The 24,794-nt window shown below is 38.4% G+C and overlaps 1 protein-coding gene and 6 non-coding genes across 7 annotated transcripts in view; 5 read left to right on the forward strand and 2 right to left on the reverse strand.

The window, feature by feature from the left end:
- Window positions 1-12,690, forward strand: part of LOC146452249 (uncharacterized) — a 42,015-nt gene extending 29,325 nt beyond the window's left edge. The window contains exons 12-18 of the mRNA XM_085098082.1: window positions 7,084-7,257; window positions 7,520-7,686; window positions 7,798-7,804; window positions 7,936-8,109; window positions 8,660-9,096; window positions 10,032-10,188; window positions 12,011-12,690. Of these exons, the coding sequence (XP_084954208.1) occupies window positions 7,084-7,257; window positions 7,520-7,686; window positions 7,798-7,804; window positions 7,936-8,109; window positions 8,660-9,096; window positions 10,032-10,188; window positions 12,011-12,015 (1,121 nt within the window). The 3' untranslated portion in view covers window positions 12,016-12,690. The remainder of the gene's footprint in view (window positions 1-7,083; window positions 7,258-7,519; window positions 7,687-7,797; window positions 7,805-7,935; window positions 8,110-8,659; window positions 9,097-10,031; window positions 10,189-12,010) is intronic.
- A 5,771-nt stretch (window positions 12,691-18,461) lies between these two features.
- Trnai-gau (transfer RNA isoleucine (anticodon GAU)) lies at window positions 18,462-18,534 on the forward strand. Its single transcript has one exon. It is a non-coding gene; the product is annotated as a tRNA-Ile (tRNA).
- Window positions 18,535-20,242: 1,708 nt separating this feature from the next.
- Trnat-agu (transfer RNA threonine (anticodon AGU)) lies at window positions 20,243-20,316 on the reverse strand. Its single transcript has one exon. It is a non-coding gene; the product is annotated as a tRNA-Thr (tRNA).
- Window positions 20,317-21,562: 1,246 nt separating this feature from the next.
- Trnan-guu (transfer RNA asparagine (anticodon GUU)) lies at window positions 21,563-21,636 on the forward strand. The gene has a single exon. It is a non-coding gene; the product is annotated as a tRNA-Asn (tRNA).
- Window positions 21,637-22,496: 860 nt separating this feature from the next.
- Window positions 22,497-22,569, forward strand: Trnai-gau (transfer RNA isoleucine (anticodon GAU)). The gene has a single exon. It is a non-coding gene; the product is annotated as a tRNA-Ile (tRNA).
- A 720-nt stretch (window positions 22,570-23,289) lies between these two features.
- Window positions 23,290-23,362, reverse strand: Trnaa-ugc (transfer RNA alanine (anticodon UGC)). Its single transcript has one exon. It is a non-coding gene; the product is annotated as a tRNA-Ala (tRNA).
- Window positions 23,363-24,242: 880 nt separating this feature from the next.
- Trnan-guu (transfer RNA asparagine (anticodon GUU)) lies at window positions 24,243-24,316 on the forward strand. Its single transcript has one exon. It is a non-coding gene; the product is annotated as a tRNA-Asn (tRNA).
- Window positions 24,317-24,794: the final 478 nt, after the last annotated feature.

The raw sequence follows: 24,794 nt of genomic DNA on the forward strand, positions 1-24,794 counted from the left end.
ATGATCACAGGCAAATCGCATTGTGCCTTGCTTTTTAAGGTTTCGTTTGGTTACGGGGGTTTCTTTGAAAATCATTGATCCAGATGAATTGAGAGACCATCTTGAATACATCTTATCAGCTCCCTTCGCCACCCTTTTAAAAGGTTCACTGAACCCTTTATAAACTTAAGCCGTTTGTTTTCAAAAGAGAATGGTATTTCCAAATGCTCTCACGCAACTAGAACATGATTATCTGCACGACTTAAGTAATCCTTTTCGCCAAGAAAGCCTGATTGAAAAATTGCATATTGTTAGCTGTTAGTACAAATTATTAGTTATGGGTACGTTACATAGTCCTTTATACCTTCATTGACGCTCATTTTTAAAATATGGTATTGAAGATCATGCATTCAGTGGAATATATGGGTGGGATAAACTTCTGAGGATGATACCAACTAGGACGATCTCTTAAGATGAGCGGATGCAATTGACAGCGAAATAATAAAATTGGATGGCACCTCAGGAATTGGTTTACTTGTGAAGGAGCCGACTGGCCTCTTTCTTCATGAGATTTTAATAAAAAACGAGTCTTTTATGATATCTTATCATGCCTACCTGTTATGTACTTTCATTGAGCCATTTCGACTGGTTTACGAAAGTGAAAGAGATTTCACAACGTTTTTGAACCATGGTCATCGTAATGACTAAGTATTAAGTATTCAAGGAAGCTCCATTCACAAGAAGACTAAATAGCGGTAAACTGTTTGAAAGCCTTTCATTTGAATGGCCCCTTTAAATCTTTGAGCGGAGCAAACAGCACAACACTGTTTGATTATTAGCAGGCCGGTTGTTAATTATTGTGGTGGTTGAGAAATTCCAAGAGTATTAGCTCTTTTATAGACGGCCCTCAGATGAACCCATTATTTTTCAGGCCGCCCTTACCTTAGGCAAAAAGTAATTAAGGCCAACCTCCCCTTTTCACCCTCATCGTCCCCTGCTATATTTAATGCGTCGGTTCCTAAAAAGGAGAATTCAAGATTGAAAACTCGGGCTATTTTTCTTCCTTTGAAAGATGAAAAATCGTGCATTATTTTATAAATTAATGTCGACAAAGATTTACTTTTAATTAATTTTACCATCAGTTTACAATTCATTGAAGCGCAAAGGAGATTTCTTTTGTTATCACCGAACCGGACCAACTAACTATCTTTGGTTCAATCTTCTTCTTATATTTGCCTTTGAAAAGTCTTTCCAGAACATCAGCTAGTCAACCAATAAGAAACCAACAATAAATTAGACTTCTGTGTTACTTCTCTGCTGTGCAGTTTGCTGGTAAACTTCGTAGAGACTGTTTCAAGAAGGTTTGCTGTCAGGTTTTCCTATCCGCTACCAGTGTCCTCTGACCATTTCAGTAAACCGATTTGCCATTTAGATCAAATAAACGTAATTCCTTCAATAACACCTACACTAACCGTTCATGCTATTTGAAAAAAAAAAAAAAAAAAATCCTCCAAGCAGGAACGGAACCAGTAACCAATTAAACCCAGATGTGACGCAAATCCGGGAATCGAATTCGGACCACAGTGGTGGAAGACAGAAGGTCTGCCATTTTTATCAGAGTACGTCACGAAGGGTAAAATACCATTCGCAAAAAATAAATAACGAACTTGTGTTAATGCTGGTGGTTTCTTTTGTGCTGGGCACGGCAGAGACGTAGTGATAATGTAACCCTGATTGAAAATGCGTCCTTTTTTAGATAATTTTTAATTCTTCAAGATTTGCCTTATTTTCGTTTCGTGTAATACAAGAAAACAACAACAAACAAACAAAAAATGTTTGTAAAATCTGTTGGGTTAAAGATGTATCCATGCCTTAGTATCTTCTGTAGCCATTGCGTTCGACGGCTTGAATCATTCGGAAACAACAAAATCTTACTGATCCGCTGTTCCCTTGAGTTCCATTAAAACTTTTTTTGGAATAATTTCAGCGATCTAAAAAAATTGCTATTGAAGAACTCTGCTCTTTCCGCCGATTAGTTTCTCTGTAACCTTGCACTCGCAGGAAAAATAGTTTTTTTTCCCTAGTACCATTTTTTTGCGCGCGTCGGCTGCTCAATCTTGCCGAACATGGCCTGTGTTTACCCCACTCGGCCTCATCCGCTATTGAAATACCATTTGGTATTCCGCACGATTTCTCAGGATAATTGTTGAATGGCTTGCATTTTCGGTTGTCATCCAGAAACTCAAAAGTTAGAAGCGTTAAACAAAACAGGTTCCTTCTTCGGTATTTTTCCCTAAAGAGAATTACTCGTGGGTATTAGTTTTTGAACCGGCGTATTTAAGCCCCCGTTTTCAAGAGCTTTTATTTTGTTAATATGACAAATACTTGTTCTTCAGAGTTGGAAAGATGATGAGCTCTTTGCTGCTGTGGACCATTGTAATTGTGGGCCTGTCTTTAGGTAAGAAACGCATTATATATTTATTTCATCGGTTACCTAAAAATTGTTTACTGATCGTTATAAACAGACATCAAAACTGAGTTAGTGAGAAGTCAGTGTCTTGTTTGACTGATAACCAGTTCTATTGTGAATCAGACTTGTTCTTAAAATTGGTGATTTTGGTCACATTCCAGGTGGGTTTTAGACGGTCCACCAAAAAAATACAAAATGCTTTTTAATTTCTTGTTTGCTCAAAAATAGATTGTAGACAGTGAAAGGCCTCAAGAGCTAAGTACTTTGCTTTCGGTTGTTGCTTATTAGTAAAAAAGAATAAAGGCTTGTTTCTCATGCCAACAACTGAGAATATAAAAATGTTAGGTGACTGTTAACTACCGTTGGATTCATTTTACTGCTTCTTTTCAGTTGAGGATTGTTTGTTCTATATGAAACAGCTGCTTTGAAAATATATTCTGGTTGGTCCTGTTGGATTCCTTTTACCCTTACGTTCTTGTAATTGTGACCACTAACACATCTGTGGTTGTTCCATTTCAGACATTGTCCAAGTGCAAGGTTAGTTCTCAGTTTGACGTTCCGTCTATAAATCTCTGTGAAATGCTGGTTACTTGAAAGACTGGCACTGAAGAAGTTTTTTTCAAAGTAGGACTTCATTAGATTCACCTACAATAGTCTGCTGAGTTTTTCTGTACACCGGAGTTTTATTTCCTTCACTTTGTAACTTTGGTGGTCTCAAAATTTTAATTGTGTTCATGGGTTGATGTTTAAAAGGAAATTAGCACTGGACTGATAGTTTCTGCCTGAAGAATTGCACAATCAAATGTCGCGTCTGCGATATGCAAGTGATATAGGCATCTTCATCTTTAACAACACGGGAGGAATGTTGAGGGGTCCAACCCCTGGCCCTTTTCAAACGTGATCTATCCCTGGATTCTTAAAGGAGTTGTTTTCTAGAAAATGATATTGGGACGATAAAATTAACGATGCGTCTTTGGCTCCAAAACTTCAAGTAGTATGACACGCTTTACTGATCATGTTCTCGGCGTTGATAAGCTTTCCAGTGTTAAATAGTGACCACAAAAAAGGAAGTTTTAAAGATAAATGCTCTTCGAAATAAACTTTAATCTTGGATGCATGGCTGTAAATCGCTTCTAGAAAAAACAGATTAATAGAAGAGAAGGTCACTATATACTATGTAAAAATTGACGGTTGGACCTCTCTTGGCTAGATCGCTCATTATAAAATAGCCAGGGTCAAGCGAGCACTGTGATTGGTCAAACTGAGTTCTGTATAACTCCACAATGCACGAACATACGTATGGTGCGTGCATTATAATTGTACATATGCACGGAGCACACGTCAGATTTTTTGCCTGTGAAAAATCTGAGAAATTCAGAGACAGAATGCGCTGTCACTCCAGCGATTCTCCTTACGCGTTATCACGTGTAAGGAGAAACTCAATGTTGATTCATTAAAATTCGCACTTGTCTGAGGAGTTGCGATTGTTTATATTTTATAAGAGAAATAAAAAACTTGTTCCTCGTGCATTGTTGAGTTATATAAGCACTTGGGAATTTTTAAGAACACGAGAGAAGTGCAGAGAGGCACTCACCTACGGCTCGTGCCTCTCTGCACTTCTCTCGTGTTCTTAAAAATTCCCGCGTGCTTGTATAACTCAGCAATGCACTCGGCGCGTTTTTTATTTCTTTAGTAAAGCTCAGTAAAGACTAGCTAGTTATTAGAGAAAAGGAAGAAAGTTAAAAACTCTCAGTACGAACACGCCCTTTCAAGAATAGTTCAAAAGGTCAAGAAAGAACATTTTATAGCAGCCAGATGGTGATTCAGTGTGTTTTCTTTACAATTCAAACCTACAAACACTAGAACCCAACAAGAATACGCCCTTCTTTTGAAGCCCATCTTTCATTAATAGATTTGGGGATAAAGATGATGGAACCAGAACAGAATGCCAAGAAAAACCAACAACTATACCATCAACGTATTTCTTGTTCCGTTTAGGTGGATGCCCTAATCAAAAAATGGACATAGCTATTTTGGGTGATAGATCAAGAAGCATGAAAATGTACCACCGCAAGAAACTTGCAGAACTCGTCAATAGAATGTTGGACGAATGGGGCGTCTCTCCTGAAGGAAACCACTACGGCCTCATTACGTTTGACCGTTACTCAGCAATCCACAATTACTTCAAAGACTCGCGGTACCACAATAAAGGGAATCTGAGAAGCAAAGCGAGAGAAATTTTCCAAAATGTCCCGAAAGGTTGGGGAACTCGCTCGGACATTGCGTTACAAAAAGCAGTTGCTCAATTGTTTACCAAAGAAAAAGGAGACAGACCAGATGCCAAGAACTTGTTGCTTATGTTCACTGATGGGAAACCTTACATTGGGAAGGGAGATAAAAAGTCCTTCGTTCCATTTGCAAGGACAACAAAGGCATTGGAGGTGAGTCAACTTCAATTTAATCTTGTGGTGCTACTTGTAGAAACACATCATTCTATATTTGGGTTAATAAGATAATATACCCCTATAAGACGAAAATAGATATTGTCTTTGACTGCTTAAAAATTAATGACCTCATTATTATCATTGCATAAATCTGGCGGCTCGCAGTTTCTTGACAATTGTGCAATTTCAAAGATGATTATATAGGCGTTACCCAGAATTCCAAAGCCTAAATACAGTTAAAGTAAATTTCAATCATACCCTGCAAACAATATTGCGCTTGTTATTTAACACAGGAATAAAAAAAATAGTGCAAAGGCCAATTCTTTTTATGTAATAACAGCTTATTTAGAGTTAATGTTTAATGTCCCCCTGCAGGATAAAGATGTGAGTATCACAGTCATTGGAATCATAAAAAATTGGTCCAAAGAAAAGTTCGTTAAGGAAAGCATGAGAAAGATGGCTGGTAAAAATGGAAAAGTGATAATGTTTGAAGATTTTGATGAGCTGTCCGGCAGATTTGATGATGTGTTAGCTAAAGCTTGTTGTAAGTTGATGGTTTATGTTTTTTTTTTACCTTCTTTTTTATTGTGATGCGTATTTGATCATGTATTAGTACATTAATTTGCGCAATATCAAGTAATAATAATAATAATAATAATGATGGAATGATAACTTTATTATTTACAAGAATAAAATCTGCTAGATACAGTGATTCTATTAAAACCTGAGTGATTTTACAATTTGCTGTCATAAATTGTAAAATATCAACATCTCATATATAAAAGCTAATTCATATGGGTTTCAGGAAGATGAAAGAACAATTTCAACTGATGTAATAAAAATATATATACCCTCATAATAAGAATATTCTAAATAAATGCCCAGTCACAGTGTTTCCAATCATACACTAAAATGAGAAAAATTCAGAAACTTATAATTATTAATATTATTATTAATAATAATAATTATTATTATTATCATGTTATTATTAAAACAGTTGAAAAATACCTCGAAAACGACATTTTGTTAGGATGAAAATATGCAAAATTGTTCATCACCCATAAATTAAAGTTGAAAAGAACGAAAGATCAGAAGTTTCTTCACTTTTGGTGCATGCTCATTTATGATGACCAGATTGGTGAACCAAAGTTCTCAGAGATAATAGCGAACGTATAAAGAACGTATTCTTTTTCTTAAAAAGTCTTTATAGCCGGTGAAAATTATATACATTTACCTGTAATATTTCGTCTATTTTTTATGTATTTTCTGTATAAAGCCAAAAGAGCAATCTAGGTATAGTGAAATAAAAGGCCCATGGTGAAACATGTTGTTTATGACCAAATGCAGACTCAATTGAATACTTTCATTCATTGTCAAGAATCGATTAATTTCTTTACGAGAACATTGAGGTGGTATAATGATGAGTAATAATGATTATCAAAAGACAAAGAGAAACTTTTCTAACAGACAAATTGCCAAATTCTCTTAAATTCTCTTAAATGCAGACTTCGTCTACTTACTTCATTTATTTTAAAGACATGTTATAGCTAGCTTGGAATAATGTGTAATTTTGATACGTGTGAACTTAGTTTTGTCGATGTAAAATGTGATCTGCGGTGTATTTTTTTTGAATGTTGCAATTTAATGTTATACAGGCCTTTTGTTTTCAGTAAAAGGTATTTGTATTAAGAATTCCATTGGCTTGCAAAGCCTATAAAAAGTCAGTATTTAAGAGCATTGAATGTTTCTTTTTTCCCAGCTGCGGATGGTGGCTACAGTAACTGGACGATTTCTGAATGCAGTGTGATGTGCGGAGAAGGAGTAAAGACTTACATAAGAACCTGTACCAACCCCCCGCCATCCAACGGTGGAAAGAATTGCAGTGACCTGGGACCTACTCAAAAGACAGAGCCATGCAATGAACAAGCATGCTGTAAGTTCCTGTTCTTGCTGGCCATCTGGTTTGTTGAACGTTTCAGCATTTTGTTTAATTGTGGTTAAAATGTATGCCTGTTTAGTAGACAAGGTGATGAAATGACACTTACAACTAAAACTAACACTTACAACCCATTCAAAGGAACGACACGAATTGCAGATTGCAAGGAGGCAAATTGTGTTAACAATTGTGAATTATTACAGTGCCAGTGGCTTACAAAGTGAATGATATCAACATTTGTTTTTCTTTTTCAGCCGTGGATGGTAGCTACAGTAACTGGACGATTTCTGAATGCAGTGCGACGTGTGGTGGAGGAGTAAAGACATACACAAGAACCTGTACTAACCCCCCGCCATCCAACGCTGGAAAGGATTGCGGTGACCTGGGACCTGCTCAAAAGACAGAGCCATGCGTTGAACAGGCATGCCGTAAGCTAGAATGTTATCTTCTTTTGTTGACTTATTTCTGCTTCACTTTGTAAATATTTTCTTCTGCTTCATGCTTATGATGAGCAAATGGTCAATGATAATGAGAAACAAACAGGTTAGAACACTACTTGCGAGGAATAATATAAAGTCTGAGTTAACAATTAAAATTAAGATTTGCGAAATGTCACAATTTTAGTTCTCTAAAAATGTTATGATACGATAATATAAACAAATACATTACATATTTTATTCTTTTTCCTAGCCGTGGATGGTGGCTACACTAACTGGACGATTTCTGAATGCAGTGTGACGTGTGGTGGGGGAGTAAAGACATACATAAGAACCTGTACCAACCCCCCGCCATCCAACAGTGGAAAGGATTGCTATGACCTGGGACCCTCTCAAAAGACAGAGTCATGCAATGAAGAAGCATGCGATAAGTTGGAATTCTTCCTTTCTGCTTTTGCCAGTGTATTGGTTTACCGGAAGTTTCAACATCTGGGACCCGTTCCCAGAAAGATAAAGCCATATAATGAACAGCCATGCCGTTAGTTTCTGCAGATGTCGTTCTTTTGGTTTATTGAAAGTTTCAGTATTTTGTTCGGTCTTCGATTACATATGACTAGTGCTAGTGGTTTACAAAAGAAAATAATATCGATAATTGATTCTTTTTCCCAGCTGTGGATGGTGGCTACAGTAACTGGACGATTTCCGAATGCAGTGTGACGTGTGGTGGAGGAGTAAAGACATACATAAGAACCTGTACCAACCCCCCGCCATCCAACGGTGGAAAGAATTGCTATGACCTGGGACCCTCCCAAAAGACAGAGTCATGCAATGAACAAGGATGCCGTAAGTTAGAATTCAGCTTCTTACTTTTTTCAATTTTTTGTTTTATCTAGAAAGTTTCAGTTTTTTAATTTTCGTTTAGGTTAATAACCACGTGACAGCAAAGGTGATGACAATAAGAAAACGAGCACAAATTATTTAAAGGAACAGATTATGTTAAGAACTGTGAAAGCTACACTGCTCTAGAAGAAGCTTGTAAAGCCATTGAAATTAATATTTGGAGGTTTTCTCAGCCGTTGGCTTGGGGCTACTCTAACTGCACGATTTTTGAACGCAGTATGTTGTGCGGAGATGGAGTAGAGTTATTAACAAGAACCTGTAACAAACCCCACATGTCAACGCTGTGCATCACATTATGATTCTCCATCAGGGAGACGTGTTGTGTGACCACGCTGGGCTTGTAGCAGGAAGACCTTTGCAAACGAGAGAATACACATTGTGCCCAAAGAGTTGGAATATTTTGACCAAAAGTATTCCTGCACTTTTCTCGTTGAGATGGATTTTTAGAGAACATAAAGTTTTAACTTACAAATGTTCCTTGGTTTCCCTGTAGTACCAGCTTGTAAAGAAGGGCTTGACATTGGTATTGTCCTTGACAAATCCAAGAGCGTTACAATAAGAAATCTAAAAATAGTGATCGACTTCCTGGGAAACCTGGTTAAGGAATTTCATCCAGCACCAGACGCAGATCACTTTGGATTTATTACATTTAACAAGGAGGCGAACCTGGTGCTCAATTTTGCCGACTCAGAATACCATGATAAGGATGCGCTCCAAGCCAAAATAGACAATGAACCAGTAAAGCTGGCATATAAAACCCGCACTGACCTGGCCTTGAAAATGGCGAGAGACAAACTGTTTACCGAAGCAGGTGGAGATAGACCATTCAAACCCAATGTAATGCTAGTAATAACTGATGGAAGACCAACTCACCCGAAAAAGGACTTTGATTTCAAGGCCTTTGCTGATGAAATTGCTAAAGACTTCAAAGTGAGTATCCTAATGCTTTTTTCAATTACTGCGTTAAAATTACATGTTAATATAGAGGGTAAAATTACTCATCTCCGTTTGGTCAAGCGGTAAAAATACTCGTTGCTAATTGGCTGAGCTCACCATTTCAACATTTAGTCGGTTTCATCATTTTGTGCCCAACAACAACGAGTTCTTCGGGTTGTTTGTGCACGAAATGCATGGAACCGAAGTGCTATAGCTTGAAAGGAACTCTATAAAGGTGAATTTTTGTCTCTTACAAGAAACAGCAAAAGATAATTTGTGTCAAAAGCTAAAACCTTGAATTGACTAGACGCCTAGCTAGTGGATTTGTTTGGTTGAAAAACACGGCGACCTACGGCTTCTCGGAAACGACAGTGCCCTTTTAATTGGAGAAAGAAGTAGGTAACATTCAGTGGAAAAAGTTACTCTGCAAGTTCCTTCTTTGGACGCACCGTTTGCTATTTTTGTCGATGTGTGTCGCATGATTTTCAAGCGGTAGAAACCTTTTCAACGAGGGTAAATCAATTAATTAATGCCTAAAAAATTGATTAAATCATTGTTAGTTTGCTCATGAATTAAACTTGTATTTTTCTCGTCAGTCTAAATTACATGTATATAACAAAAAATGTTTCTTTGTTTTGTTTCAGGGTTGACTGTCTGTGAAATGGTAGAATACTGCGCATCTGGAAATAGTTTTTCCTGACTGCGGCATACTTCCAGATTGTTTTCTATTAAAATATCCTGATTGTAATTTACTAAACGTTGTAATTTACCAATTTACTAAAATTTACGATCGCAGCCAAATGTAGCGAGCCGGTATGAGTGGTAATGGGAATCCGACAATAACTGGGCGGACAATTCCTCTGATAAATTCGCCACAAACACCGCAACCCAGATTGAACTTTCAATAATGCTGTTATATCTTTTCACAGAAAAAAAACGTTTACACAGTAGCTGTTGGGATTGGTTCCGGAGTGGACCAGGAAACTCTTCAGTTGATAGCAGGAGATGGTAATCCCACAGTTCACGTCGAGAACTTTGACAAACTGGACGAGTTGCTTGACAAAATCAAAACGTCTACTTGCTCTGGTAGGTTGTCATCTAAGTCAGCACGAAAAAAGTGTCAAATCAGATATTTGATTATTAAGATTTTGACAACACGGTATGTTTTTTTTTTTTTATTTATTTAGAATAACCTTTGCCAAGCGCGTACTCTGATTAGTTGACGTTGCGTTTCTATATAGTTCTTTAAATACGTGGCAAAGTTAGAATCATTCTGTTCGTGTTCTAAAGACATTTTATATGAAAAATCGTTGGATAAAATGCTTCCAAAATGCTTCCAAACGTAAGCAAGTTTTCTTTTCGCACGCGAAAACGTTTGACGCAACAAAATCTCATTGATAAAATTCCATCCCATACTAAGAAAACGAAAAGTATGGCTTTTGCAACAAAAGATAATAAACCACATCACCCCCTCTTCAACTGTCAGGTGCGATAGTTGAAGAAGCTACTTCTCACAATCCAGTTTGGGACAAAGAACGATTTTGGAAACGTTACTTTTTTTCTGTGGTCTGATCTTGTCTTGAATATGCTGATATTGTGCTTGAAGGGTGTTCAGTTGCTGGTTAATTGCGATCTTTTAGAAAGTGTGCAATTCGAAGCGGTACGTGTTGTCACGGGCGCTATTAAAGGTACATGTCGAGAAAGTTTGTTGGCTGATACTTTTTGGGTTAAATGAAATTATAGACATAGCACTAAAAAAATTGTGTATGATATGTTTAAGCTAGTTAAGAGATTAGTCTCTACTTTTTTGTCTAGTATTTGTCCGACAACACTTGCCGCTCGATTAAAGTACAGGCTCCGTGGTAATAACGACCTAATTGTTGCTTACGCTCGAACTGAACGTTTTTTTTAATGTAAAGAGGTGTTTTTCAATATCATTTGTAAGGTTATCGGGAATATGTTACTAAGGATATTCGCTGTTGATCCAGCCTTTCTCATTTCAAGTCTAAAGTTTGGCATAATTACTAACTAGAAATGTTATATTTTGTATTGGAGATCGTCGTCCAGCTGTATGGCATGCTGCCTTAGGCAATTCAACCCTGAAACATGATTTGTTCGACAAAAATTGTATTTCCTCACCTTCCCGTCAGTGCACACTTACTAGGACAACTATTGAACAGATGAGTCAAGGAATCTAGACGAACCCAGTTGCGATGGCTTCTGTATGGTGTTCCTGTGATTTCTTTCCAAAGTCTTATTTCACTTTTGTTTAGCCTTCAGAAATTTTTGATAGATTCTAAACGTTTTTTGTAGATCTAGAGCTTTGCAAATCATCATGTTCATCTTCGTCAAATCCATTATTCTTAGCTTCCCTGTTCTGCGTCTGTCACATCCTATGTTCATATCCTCGGTCGTATTGACATCATTGTAAAGGCTAAAGTTCCCTAGACAAGCTACTCGTTACCTTTTTCAGCAATCGCTAATTCAATTAAAGATTAGATTAAATTAATTAAAAAACTGGCTCCCCAATTTCCTGCTAATTCCCGCTCAAGCTTGTAGGCAAGCCAGTTAAACCAGTGCACAGACGGTTAGAAACCTATTCGTCCAGATATGTGAACAGCGACAGATTACCCGTTACTTTAAATGGGATTAAGAGGCTTATACAAGACCAAAAGAAACAAAACAGAAAGGAGCCTTTAAAACGAATATCAGGGAAAAAATGTCATTTTTTGGAAATCAAGTCGTTTCATAAATATTTCGATAAAGCAAGCTTCATTTGGTTGAGGAATAAAGGAATTGAAGTACATTCTCCTGAATTACAAAGAGAGTAGCTTATTTTGGTGACAAGATATCTCATTTCTGAATAACGTTTAATTGACAAATGTGTTTTTATGTGGTTAATTTGCAGAGTAGAGATGCAAGGTACATCTTCACTAGTACAGGGGCGTTAAATTATGAAGTCACTACAGGAATGAGTGCGAATTGCGAAGTTTAAACTTGAATTACACCAGGAGCCTGATTACACGGAATAGTAACTGTTTGCCAATGTTGTAGTGTAGAGTTGTGAACAGACCAAGTAGTTCTAATAAGTGCCTCGGCACTGTTAAGATTTTTGTTTTACCATTATTACCACCGCTCCTTAGGATGGCTTAATGTTCGATAAGTTTTTAAAGTACCCTTAAGTAAAGTAACTAGGCATAGCCACTATGTTATTACCATTTTTGCGTAATTTTGATTATTTTTTAAAGTGTGCAACGTTCAAGAAAATTGAACCAGAACAAATGATACAGCTTGTCTTGTTTTGCTTGTCTCACTTTTTTCGTACTTTCGTGTGTCCTTTTTTCGGGATGAAAGAATTTCTACATAGTGTAAGTGGTGAAAATTATACTCTCGAAAAGGTAATAACCTATTTTCGCTTTTCGCGGAACCCTGCGAAATGAGATTCTGTCATATTGTAGAGAATTAGTAGCGATTTTTCATGGGCACCTTTAGTGTTTATTTCGATGAGCGAGTGTTTCTTACCCTGAGTGCCTTGTTTTTGGTTACAGGACTTTTGTTCCAATGTCACAATATTCGTTAATTTTTTAGTTATACCATGAGCTATAGAAAATATGCAGTTCGAGTAAATTAAGTTTAATTTCTCTCAAATAAAGTCAAATTAAACTTACAGTGAAGTAATGTTGTTTCTGTTCTCGTCGTTTCTACCCATAGATTTCGCAAACAAACAGTCCTATCGGTCTTTCACGAAAGTATTTCCAGTGTCTTGGTAACCAAGGGTTTTCTTTGAAGCCAAGGCGTGGCGGCTAAGCTCTTAATGTTATTCCAATAGTCGACGATTTAACCGTTACTAGGAGATTTGGTCTACTGGTCAATCACTGGGGCTATTTCGCCGAAAGAATCGTTCCACAAATATATACTGGCCATTTCCCGGCCCGATAACACAATTGTGTGTGGTCCTCTAACAAACTCCCGCCGAAAGAGTCATTCCACGAATAAAAAATCCGGCTATTACTGTTTCGTTTAAAAAAATGAAGCTCCACAATTACTTTTTAAATAGCATTTATATAAGTCTGCTTATGGTTATCGTATAAACGTAATAACCTTACAAATTCTTCATCCTTTCTGGAGTTATATATATTTTCAGTGCATATGCAGCAGACTACTTACCAACAATAACAATTACAATGTTAACTGTTACACAGGGGAGCAAGGTACCCCCTCCCCCCCCCCAAAAAAAAAAAAAATTAATAGAACTAACATTCTGGGCTGAGTTGCTCGAAGCATGGTTAGCGCTAACCATTGGTTAAGTGATATTAAAACCTATAGGTTGTCATGGTATTTAACCCGGGTTAGCGCTAACCATGCTTCGAGCAACTGGGCCCTGAGCTATCTGATAAGAGCTGGGGGTCTAAAAAATATCAAAAAGTAGTTTACACTGTAGGTAGAGATTTACGACCGAATCCGCTATTTATCGCGTTGTGATAGTTTTCTTCACTCTTAAAGTGATATTTGCATAGAGTTTTGGGATCATGTTTACTGTAGGTAGGGTCGGTCGACACTTTCGGTCGATGTATCGACCGCTACTCGGCCGATATATCGGCCGAGTAGCGGTCCATACTCAGTTGACATATCGGCCGAGTGTCGGTCGAATGTCGGTTCAGTATCGGTCGACATATCGACCGATAGTCGACCGACACTCGGCTGACATTCGACCAACACTCGGCCGATACTCGGCCTTTTGAGCGTCTATTTATCGGCCGATAGTGTCGGTGATCTATCGGTAAACTATCGGTGACCTATCGGTGAGCTATCGGTAGGCTATCGGTGAACTATCGGCGAGCTATCGGCAGACTATCGGTGAACTATCGGCGAGCTATCTTTGATGTAGCGTAAATTACACACCGGAAAAATTCAATTGCACGTGCGCGCTCAGTCTTAACTCCAAAACTAAAAATCGTATGGCCGAGTATCGACCGAGTATCGGTAAGGTATCAGCAGACTATCGGTAAGGTATCGGCAGACTATCGGTAAAGTATCGATAAGGTATCGGCCGAGTGTCGACGAGACTAAAAACGTATCGGTCAACACACACACCCGTCGAAGTTCATTCATCAAAGTTTATTCATCAATTAAAACAAAGCTACACAGTGATCTCGCCATACATCACGCAGTCTCAGAAACTTGCAAACCGTAGAAGAAAAAGTGATGTTAAGCTCAAACTAAGCTCAATTTCAAAGTCCTTTTCATTTTCAAATTCTGGAAAAGAGTTGACAAACATTTTCCCGTCTGCTTCGTCGGTGTTGTCGTTTACGCCGCCCTGGTGGTTTTTTGTCGTCAAAACCGCCCCCGGAAACTCTCGTCGCAGCTCAAAATACAGGGACCGCGCAGCACTTTTGCGATTGGGGGGCTAAATAAAATGCTGAAGGCAAAATAAATGCCTCTAGAATGGCTAAAAATGCATCCCAATATAGCAGACACAGTGAATTATTTGATTATTTATCAGGCTAATAAACACCAAATTTGAACTAAAATGACAAAACATCCAACACAAGGAAAATCCCAATAATTACTTTTTAGCACGTTGACAAATCTAAATCAGTGAATCTACCAAAGTTGCGAAAACGGCTTTCACTCGCTGGACAAATTTATTCGCTATATCTAGAAGACGAATTTTATCTGTTCTTGCCTTGAGAGTATGCAATAAAGCTACATTATTAAAACGTTGCTGTTTCATGTTAGCAGGCAACCACGTTTTCACTCTTCTTGCTATGGAAAACGACCGCTCATGTGTAGCACTTGTGGCAGGATTTACCAACAGGAGTTTACAAATAACAATAACCTCAGTTATCATGTGTCTCTCGTGATCAGTAAGACTCTTTTAAACCGCTTTCAAACATCGGCAAAGCAATTAATATGCGCATCCTTGATCAACACTTTCAAAATTTCGAGTTGGGAAAAAAGTTCTTACATCGTCAGCATAATTTTCTTTCATGTAGTCCATTTGTGAGGGTACGTCTTGCGAGCTCAAAACGCGTAGCAGAAGAGACTCCATATTGGAATATGCTTCGAAACTAGGCTGATAAAAACGTTCTTCAATGGACGAGACTATTAAATCTAGTGCTTCAAAGTAATTCTATCTCACGAATAGTGCTTTGAAGCACTATTCTAGTGCTTCAAAGTAATTTTTCAATTAAAAATTTTTTTTTTCCAAAATTATTGGGGGGGCTGATGCCCCCCCAGCACCCCTGGCTCCGCGGTCCCTGAAATATCATCTACCCTGGGGTGTTTGGAGGAGGATAAACATCTTTGGAGTGAGACTGCGTTGGTTTTCTCTTCCTCTCCTCCCAAAATACAGGTATGTGTAAAACCACGCGGTTTGCTGTAATTGTTTAGGATCTTTTGTATCTGCATTTCCCAGTTGACCACTTTCAAAAAGCTTTTGCAATTGCTCGCTTGTGATGGTAGTTTATGAACAACTGGACGAACTTTTCCCTCTCTCACCAGATTTTTACAAACTGCATTTAGCGTATCATTTGCCTTTATCACGCAAATTTGCTGTCATTTCAAAACCCAAAAATGTTTGTCTGTCAGCAGAAACAACGAAATAATTGTCAAGTTTGTTTTAAATTATCATCCTAGTACAATGAAACTGTCGATTAGTGCCTCTGGCCAGAGAAAGAGTGGGTCGGTATGGATTCAAACTTGAAAAAGGTTAGGGCTAATGTTTTTCAAGGTTTCGCATTTTTGTTTCCAAAATGCGCTAGAACAGATCACGAATTGTTCTTTTCAAGAATTGAGTTGATTTCTTTTCTCTTGTCATTCTAGAATTATTTGGCAGCTGGTTGAAGGTCTTATTTCATCATTTTTAACAAAAGATATGAAAAAACACCATGATAATTCCCCTTTAAATTCATAATCACCGACGATGGACCCCGGCTTGTTAATAGGTGCTTGCTTCAAACATAGTAGAACTGTGCTTCAAATATCTATCAATGGCCGCTCGAATGGCTTTAAGTGAAGAAACTTTAAACGGTTCGCCGTTTGTTTGTCTCACTGACACATAAAACCTCTGCAAATACGTGTTTATTTCGGCTTTGGTTTGTTGTTCAATGGGTGTTGTAATTTCTTTTTGGGTTGAAAACCAGTCTAAAACAAAACAAGAACCGCAATTGTTACTTTTCTTTGACCACTTTGTTTTGTTTACTTACTTCAGTAAGCTTACGCGTAATTTGTTGTTGGTTTTAAATAAAGCATTTTATTTCGGAAATTGTTCTGCACTTACCTTTAAAAATCTTTATTCCATACTTTGTAGCTTTCTTTCTTTGTTTTTTTTTCTGGAATGGCACTTTGCAAAACGTTTTGTACGTCTTCAACACAAACGTCACGAAAACGCGAAGGGGAAGCCATTTTCAACAGCTCCAGGTGCCGTCTATCGATCGATAGACGGTACCTGTGTAGCCAATCAGATTGTGCGTTTACGTGATAGTCGGTCACTGAGGTATGCTAAAAGTGCTTAGCTGATGCCGTTGGAATTTAAGTCCCTTGGGGTTGTATTCGAGCAACTAAACCTGTCTCTTCAGGACTAGCTGCGTTAAAACAGGCTTGTCAGTATGTTCCCCAAGACACATTTCTAACAATATACAACGCGCTTTTTTAACCCATCTTTGATTACTGTGACGTAGTATGTGGTAATTTAAATAAAACTCTAACCGCGAGACTCCAAATACTCCAAAATCGAGCGGCCAGAATTAAAACCCGAAAGGGTTACGATGTAAGGTCTGTTGATATTAGAAAGGAATTAAGATGGGACGACCTGGAAACTAGCAGGAAAAATATTTAGCAATCGTTATGTCCACAACAAAGCTTAGTTGTAGACAACAAAGCTACAGGTTATCTCACCAACCTTTTTGAAAAAAGCAACAGTAGTTATGCGCTATGAGATAGTAAAAGTAGACTTCTCCTCCCCAAATATAACACTGAATTTTCTAAAAGCAGCAGTTTTCTTTTCATTGGGGCAAAGATATGGGACACCATCCCATGTCATATTAGGACTGCTCCCACTCTATCTGCTTTTGAAAAACAAATAAGTTGCCTCGCTGTCATTTAAGTTCTGTTTATAGTCTATTTTAACCGTTGAATAACTTGCATTACCTTTCACGCCGCTTTTCTGTAAAGCAGTATTTTTTTACTGATGTAAATTCCGTAAGTAAATAAAGTTAATTCATTCATTCATTCATTTATTCATTCATTCATTCATTCATTCATTCATTGATTTCATTCATTCATTCATTCATTCATTCATTCATTCATTCATTCATTCATTCATTCATTCATTCATTCATTCATTTATTCATTCATTCATTCCTTCCTTCCTTCCTTCCTTCCTTCCTTCCTTCCTTCCTTCCTTCCTTCCTTCCTTCCTTCATTCATTCATTCATTGTCCACATATCCAACGAATACATAAATTAGCTTTCTTTAAAATGTCCGTGTTTTTCTAAAAGGCAAGCAACTTCCCGCTGAAAAAAGACCAAAAACCGCGGGTTGCAGCACTGGGTTATCTTGAGTGTGGTATTCTACATTGGCTGACATGGAGGAGCGAACATACGGACGATCGTATGGACGGAGGGACAGTGACGTCATAAGCAAAACCAAAATTTCTCGCATTGACGGATTACCATATTTTCTTACCCATGGTGCGCGCGCGTCTTCCGCTACAAGAAAGATTTTAGAAGGAGGAACAAAATACCCCCAATCTCTCCTCCGGATTACTGAGATTCGTAATAATATCAAGTCAGGAATAAGTCCTTTAGCCAGAAAACAGGTGGGGATTATAATAATTATATGACTCTCCACTCATTGCTGAAATTTAACCCCCATTTTCTATTCTGCACCTCATTACTTGTAGTTTGTTGTATCTAGGCGGGCGTTTTATGTTTGTGTAACCAAATCTAGAATTCAAGGAACAAGATAACGTTTTGGCATTTGGCGAATGGATGAATCGCCTTTTTTTGTTTGTGATTCACATTTAAGAAAATTTCTACCAGCCAATTACAAAGAAATTTCATTTATGTGCAGGTCCTGCTTACATTTTCAGTATCCTCAAAATAAAGTTTTAATTTAAAAATAAAGTTTCATTTTATGGCAGTTAAACGCTTTAAAGGCAGTGGTGACTGCTTCCTCTCCCTTCCGTCTTTGCATTTAGACCTCCTCTTTGAGATTTAAGCCTTTTGTTTTGCTGTTCTTTTACCGTTCCACATCAAGTTAACTGATTTAGAAAAATAAAGGTTAATAATAATTAATAATAAATCTCGGAAGTGTAAACAAGTGCGTCGTGTTTTTTTCAAAGATTTGAGAACCGCGGTCCGTTAGCTCAGTCGGTAGAGCGCGGTGCTGATAACGCCAAGGTCGTGAGTTCGACCCTCACACGGACCAAATTTTTTTTTCCTTACTTGTTACAGTTAAAACGTTTTTCTTGAATGGAACCTGCTTCAACTCGTGCAGGTTTCGTACTTTCACGAAGGACAAAGACGAATGTCAATAGGGGGCTTCACACTAGAGCTTGTAAGTATAATCTAAGTGCACTTGAAACCTACTTGAGTGTGAAGGGGTAAAACCTACCAACTTGAGCTTTACTTAGTGACCATGGAAACGTTCGTAGTTCAAAGAAGCCGAAGTACGCGGCCAAGTATGGCCAACACCACACTTGAGAACGTACTTGACCAATAGGAAAAGGGAAACCAACTGAAAGCCACGTGCTGTGGTGCCAGGACAGATTAACATTTTGCCGTGAACTAAAATTAATAAAAAAAAAATCCAAAATGGATGGCTGGAGATACGCTTCGTAGTTTGAGGACTCCAGGAAAAGCCGATACAAATAATTAAACTTACGATCTTATTTGAATTTCATCTTTACAGACAGCCTGAACCATCGATTTTCAGTTCAGAAGATGTCGCCTATTGTTTTGTTTTGTCGCCAAGTACTCGAAAACAATGAAGTACCTATGCATTTCCTGTAATGCTAAAACTCTCTGAGTCAAAATTAAAGACAAAATAAAGAGTAAACAACATAAAACGTTTTTCCGTTGCAAAGGCTCCATGATTTTCCGGCGAGCAGTCGCATTTCTGATTTTACCGCGAACGATGATTGACAGCTTGTGCCTCAAGTGTATACTTTGTCACCAGGTGTGAAGCCATGTTTTTTAAAGTGCGGCTTGAGATTTTCAAGTGCATTTGAATCAAGTGCTTACTTGAAACTAACTTAGCTTGTAGTGTGAAGCCAACAAATAATTCGTTACGAGATTATATGGTAGCACTTTCGTCTAGATATTGTTCCCTTAAATAACAAGTGCTGAAACAAAGTTTCCTACATAGAATTTTTGGGGACGCAGGTTCGGGAAGAAAAGCAATGAGAGATACCTTATGTAGGGAGCTTAACTATTAATGATAAGATATCAATACAGGCGAGACAGTTTGTCTCCTATTGAGGCCCTCATTGTAGTCCGTTGAATTGTTTTACTATTCACCGACCACGGACAGAAGCATTTTCACTGATGGAGGTCTGTATCATGGTCAAGTCAAGTCAAGTCAAGTCAAGTCAAGTCAAGTCAAGTCAAGTCAAGTTTATTGTGTACATACGCTTACCTTTAGTGAGACAGCTCACCAGCTAGTTTTTAGGTATTACACACGAAAATAAAGTTACACCCAGGCCTATGTCGTTGCGCGCTTATATTAAGCTGAACATGAAGATTTCCTCGAGGAAATACGTTCCCTGAAAAGTAAGGTTTGACGAGTGGTGTCTGGTGTGGAGAGTAACGGACCTGAAAGGATTCTGAGATCATTATAAAGAGCACATACATGCACAGTAAGAAACAAACCTTTAGAAAATTGGAATCACCCGTAGTATGAGAAAGCAGCTGTTGCAATAGCAAGTAATCCCAGGTTCGACTTACTGATAGGGAGTTTCATTGTGACCAAAAAACAATTTTGCATCGTCACCTTTCCATGTAAAAGACCAAGACGAAATTGTTCAATTCATAGATAGTGAAATGTTGCATCAAAAATTCAAAAAAAAAAAAAAATATCAAGACATTTTTGAATTTCCCTCCAAAACGACACAACGAAAAAGGTAAGACGAGATATCAGGCACCGATGGGATTTGAACCCATGACCTCCTGTTTACTAGACAGGCGCTCTAACCAACTGAGCTACGGCGCCGTGTGTGAAGAAATAAGGTGCTGAAGGATGATATGAAATGAAAACAGGGGCTTAACCGTGTCAAAATTGGAACAGAATTGCCAGCTCTTTGACTATTTGCCAAAAAAGCTTGGCTTGTAATTCACTGTTGGTCAAATAATTCAATTATTGGCTTTTGTTTAATACATTAAAACCGCATTTTTTGTAGTGTTCAGATAATGTTGTAGAATCAGATCATCTTCATGTGGTACAAAAAAAAATTGTTGGTTCTTCAATTAAGCCAAATTAGGTGAAAACAAGGAAGACCAAAGGACATTTTCAAACTTTAAACAGGTCTTGGAGACCAAAGGACAATTTCAGACTGTAAACAGGTCTTGGAGAAAAATAAAGAGACGGCGTGTGGAGAATCCGGGTATCGATCCCGGTATCTCCCGCATGCTAAGCGGGCGCTCTACCACTTGAGCTAATCCCCTGTTGTCCGAAGGGTAGAAGCTAGTAGTTTTCAACAATACTTTCTTTTGGTCCCTTAAATTCTTGCCTAACTGCTATAAGACATCTCTTCGCCTGACTAAAAAGGTCAGTCGAAGACATTATCCGACAAGTCCATATTTGATTTCTTATTTAGACAAGGAATTTCGCCCAGCTATGTACTGGCCTTGCTGGCAGTCATTTTTTAAAACTATATTTTCACCCGCGTGCTTGTCACCACCAGCACTTTTTGTGGCCAGAAGAGACTCGCTGGACACAAATTCATACCGTGGTAACGGCAACGTTTTCTACGCAAAAGATGGAAATAACAGACCTATTTACCTTATTTCAGCCGAAGAGGGACTTTTGATTTTATGCACAGCAGCACTATCGTGGACATGGCTGAAACTTAACACTGAGAATTAAGGTGGGGTTCTTTTGCATTATTTAAACCTCTCGTTTACTAAGTTCGGTGCATCAATTCCAATTTATTCTGGGCACGTTCGTTTCAAGAACTTTGGAAGAGAAGTAAGTTACTCGGTCTGATCGTCGCTTACTACTCAGTTAATGTGATGTCTATATTTTTTGGAAAGAAAAGCTGATATTCCAAACCCAATAACGTTTTCTTTAGCATGACGAAGGGATACATTGCAGATCGTGCAGCTAAAAAGTTAATCTTTTTCTGTCGTACTGGTAAATTACATTTTATGTTAAAATGTCCTTATTTCACATGACGCGTAGCTTATCAGCCAACTCTTCCTTTTCAGACAATCTTAAAACCCCGGAAGATTCCATCGATGTCTCCGTGGCGCAATCGGTTAGCGCGTTCGGCTGTTAACCGAAAGGTTGGTGGTTCAAGCCCACCCGGGGACGACACTTTTGACCTTGCCAGAAGAAGTCTTAATCAGTGTTTGAATTTTATCAGATGTGACATTTAATTGTTGCTCCTACTACAATAACAATGAGATATCGGAAATCTTATTTTTTTTAGTTTTGTTTGGTTCCAATAGCGTGCACCGGTCACAGAATAATGTAGTAACTCGCTTCTTTTCGTGGAGATGGGAACAAGATACAAGTTTGATTTGACACACAATGGATTCATATCATTACTTCTTTTATTGAGGTGGCTAGCGACTTGCCAGCAAGAAACTAGTTTTAACCAATAGAGATTATTCCAATCCAGGGCTTATAAGGTTACTCGTGAACGTAAAATTGGCACTGTTTTCTCTTTTGGAGAGCCAACCGGCTGTCCTGTATATTGTCGATGTTTGTACAAAGATAAGGTCCGAAATAAGTCCTGTAGCCAATACGTAGGCAGTGCCGGTCAGATACGACTCTCCACTCATTGCCAAAATGTTAGCCTTGGCCGTTACCGAATAACGGCTTCCGCCTGATCCTGATATGACACAAATGCTAGAATTAAAAAGACAAGGCTGGTAATGTTATGGATAAAACAGAGCTGCCGTGGACTGGATGTGTTTACCCCTTAGTTTCAAGGCCGTGCTGGATGCTTTCCACCCTAATCGCGGATGATTGAAATGATCATGGCCTCTCTTTGACCCTAGCATTTCAAAAAGTCTGAAAAACATAACTTTTTCTTTTTGTAACTTGTCGAAAAATTAAGTCGAGTTTAAAATGTTTCATAGTATCCCACATCAGGTTAAGTGAGCAAAAAACAAGTATAAAGAAATTATGTTCAAGATGGAGATAACTGCCTTGTTTTGTATGTGTCTGGTCCGTTAGCTCAGTCGGTAGAGCGTGGTGCTGATAACGCCAAGGTCGTGAGTTCGACCCTCACACGGACCATTATTTTTTTCCCTTACTTGGTACAATTTCGAATGTTTTTGTTGAAGAGAACTTGTTTCAACTCGTACAGGTTTCGTACTTCCACGAAGGAAAACGACGAATGTCAATATTTTTTTACGAGATTGTATGGTAGCACTGTCGTCTAGATATTGTTCCCTTAAGTAACAAGTGCTGAAACAAAGTTGGGGGACGCAGTTTCGGGAAGAAAAGCAATGAGAGATAACTTATATATGGAGCTTAACTATTAGAGATAAGATATCAATACAGGCGAGACAGTTTGTCTCCTGTTGAGGCCCTCATTATAGTCCGTTGAATTGTTTTACTATTCACCGACCATGGACAGAAGCATTTTCACTGATGGAGGTCTGTAACAGTGTCCAACGTTTAACTGAAAAAATTGCCCACCAGATCTACCAATTCCCTTTCCTAAGTCAGAGCCGGGCCCATGTTGCCACCACATGAGTGTTCTGTCAGTTTTGGCGGCGGGCACTGAAGTCCTCCCTCCCTATTTTTAAATTTGGTAACGTTTCGTATGATTCGTTTTCGCTAAGCGCGTTGGGAAAGTAGCTAAATTGGAAGAGCGTCCGCTTATTTATTGCGGAATTTAAAGTACAAAATTTGTTGCCCGACAGCAAAAGAAAATGTTGCATGTATTACTTGGCCTTTAAGGTCGTCTTTGAAACATTACGCTCAGTACAAAAAAAAAAAAAAAACATCAAATGGAGAATCCGGGTATCGATCCCGGTACCTCCCGCATGCAAAGCGGGCGCTCTTCCATTTGAGCTAATTCCCCGAGAGATAACGGTCTCGGTTGTTGACCACACTATTGTTGCGTGGAAAGTTGCGATTCTTTTTTCGGTTTTGTTTTGTTTTTGTTTTTTTTTTTCTGCCCGTATACAACCTTCAATTCGCGCAACAAATTTTCATGTTGCAGAAAGAAGAGGCTGTTTCCACTTTTGTGACATGAAAATTTATTACGGAATTTACAATACAAAATCCCGGTACCTCCCGCATGCTAAGCGGGCGTTCTACCACTTGAGCTAATGCCTCGAAAGATAACAGTCTCGATTGTCGACCACACTATTGCCTGAAGAGTAGTTTTAACAATACTTTCCAACGGCGTGCTTCTCACCTGAAGAACGTTTTGTGTCCGGGCACAAGAGACTCGCTGGTAACAAATTCATACCGTGGTAACGGCAACGTTTTCGACGCAAAACATGAAACAACATGTTAGCCTTATTTCAGCCAGCGGAAATGGACTTTTGGTTATATGCAGCACTGCCGTGGACGTGGTGGAAACTTACTAGTTAGAGTTAAGGTGACGTGTTTTTGCATTATTTTTGGCCAAAAAAACTGGAAAACAATCGTTTTCTTAATCTAAGACTGTTTGATTTGATTCCGATTTATATTGTGCAAGTCTGATCGTCGCTTAATTGCTCAATTAATTTAACGTCTTTGTTTGAAAGCAAAACTGACATTCCAGTGCCAATCATTTTTTCTTTATCACGGGGAAGGTATACATTGTGGATCGTACATCTAGAAAGTTAATCCTTTTCTGTCGTACTGCTAAATTAGATGATAATGCTAAAATCTGTTAGTTTATCCTGAGGCGTGCCTTATCAGCCAACTCTTCTTTTCGGGTCAATCTTTAATACTCACAAGATTCCATCGATGTCTCCGTGGAGCAATCGGTTAGCGCGTTCGGCTGTTAACCGAAAGGTTGGTGGTTCAAGCCCACCCGGGGACGACACTGTTTTGACCTTGCCAAAAAAATTATATATTTTTAAGTGCTTGAATTCTATCACTTAGATCTGAAATTTAGCTGTTGCTCCTACTTCTATAACAACGAGATACGGAAAATTTTTTAGTCACAAAAGTTTTGTTTAGTTCTAATGGCGTGCGCTGCTCACAGAGTAATGTAGTAACTCGCTGGTTTTTGTGCAGATGGGAGCGAAAAGACAAAGCCTTTGATGTCATGTATACCACAAGGCTGTCTTAAAAGTTAAGGTGGACTGTGTTTACCCCTTAAAGGCCGTGCTGCCTGCCTCCCTGTCTAATCGCGGAAGTATTATGTCTGAATGACGCTGACCCTGGACACTTTTTAACATTTGCATCTTGTATTATACTATAACACTTGCACCTGCACATTTGCACATCTGCAGTGATGGGTTATGCCGTTTGCAGATTTTATAATTAGAATAAGAATGACCGAAAAGGTCATGGCC

This window comes from Pavona decussata, unplaced genomic scaffold, assembly GCF_977016875.1.
Source record: "Pavona decussata unplaced genomic scaffold, jaPavDecu1.1 SCAFFOLD_375, whole genome shotgun sequence".
Taxonomy (NCBI): Eukaryota; Metazoa; Cnidaria; class Anthozoa; order Scleractinia; family Agariciidae; genus Pavona; species Pavona decussata.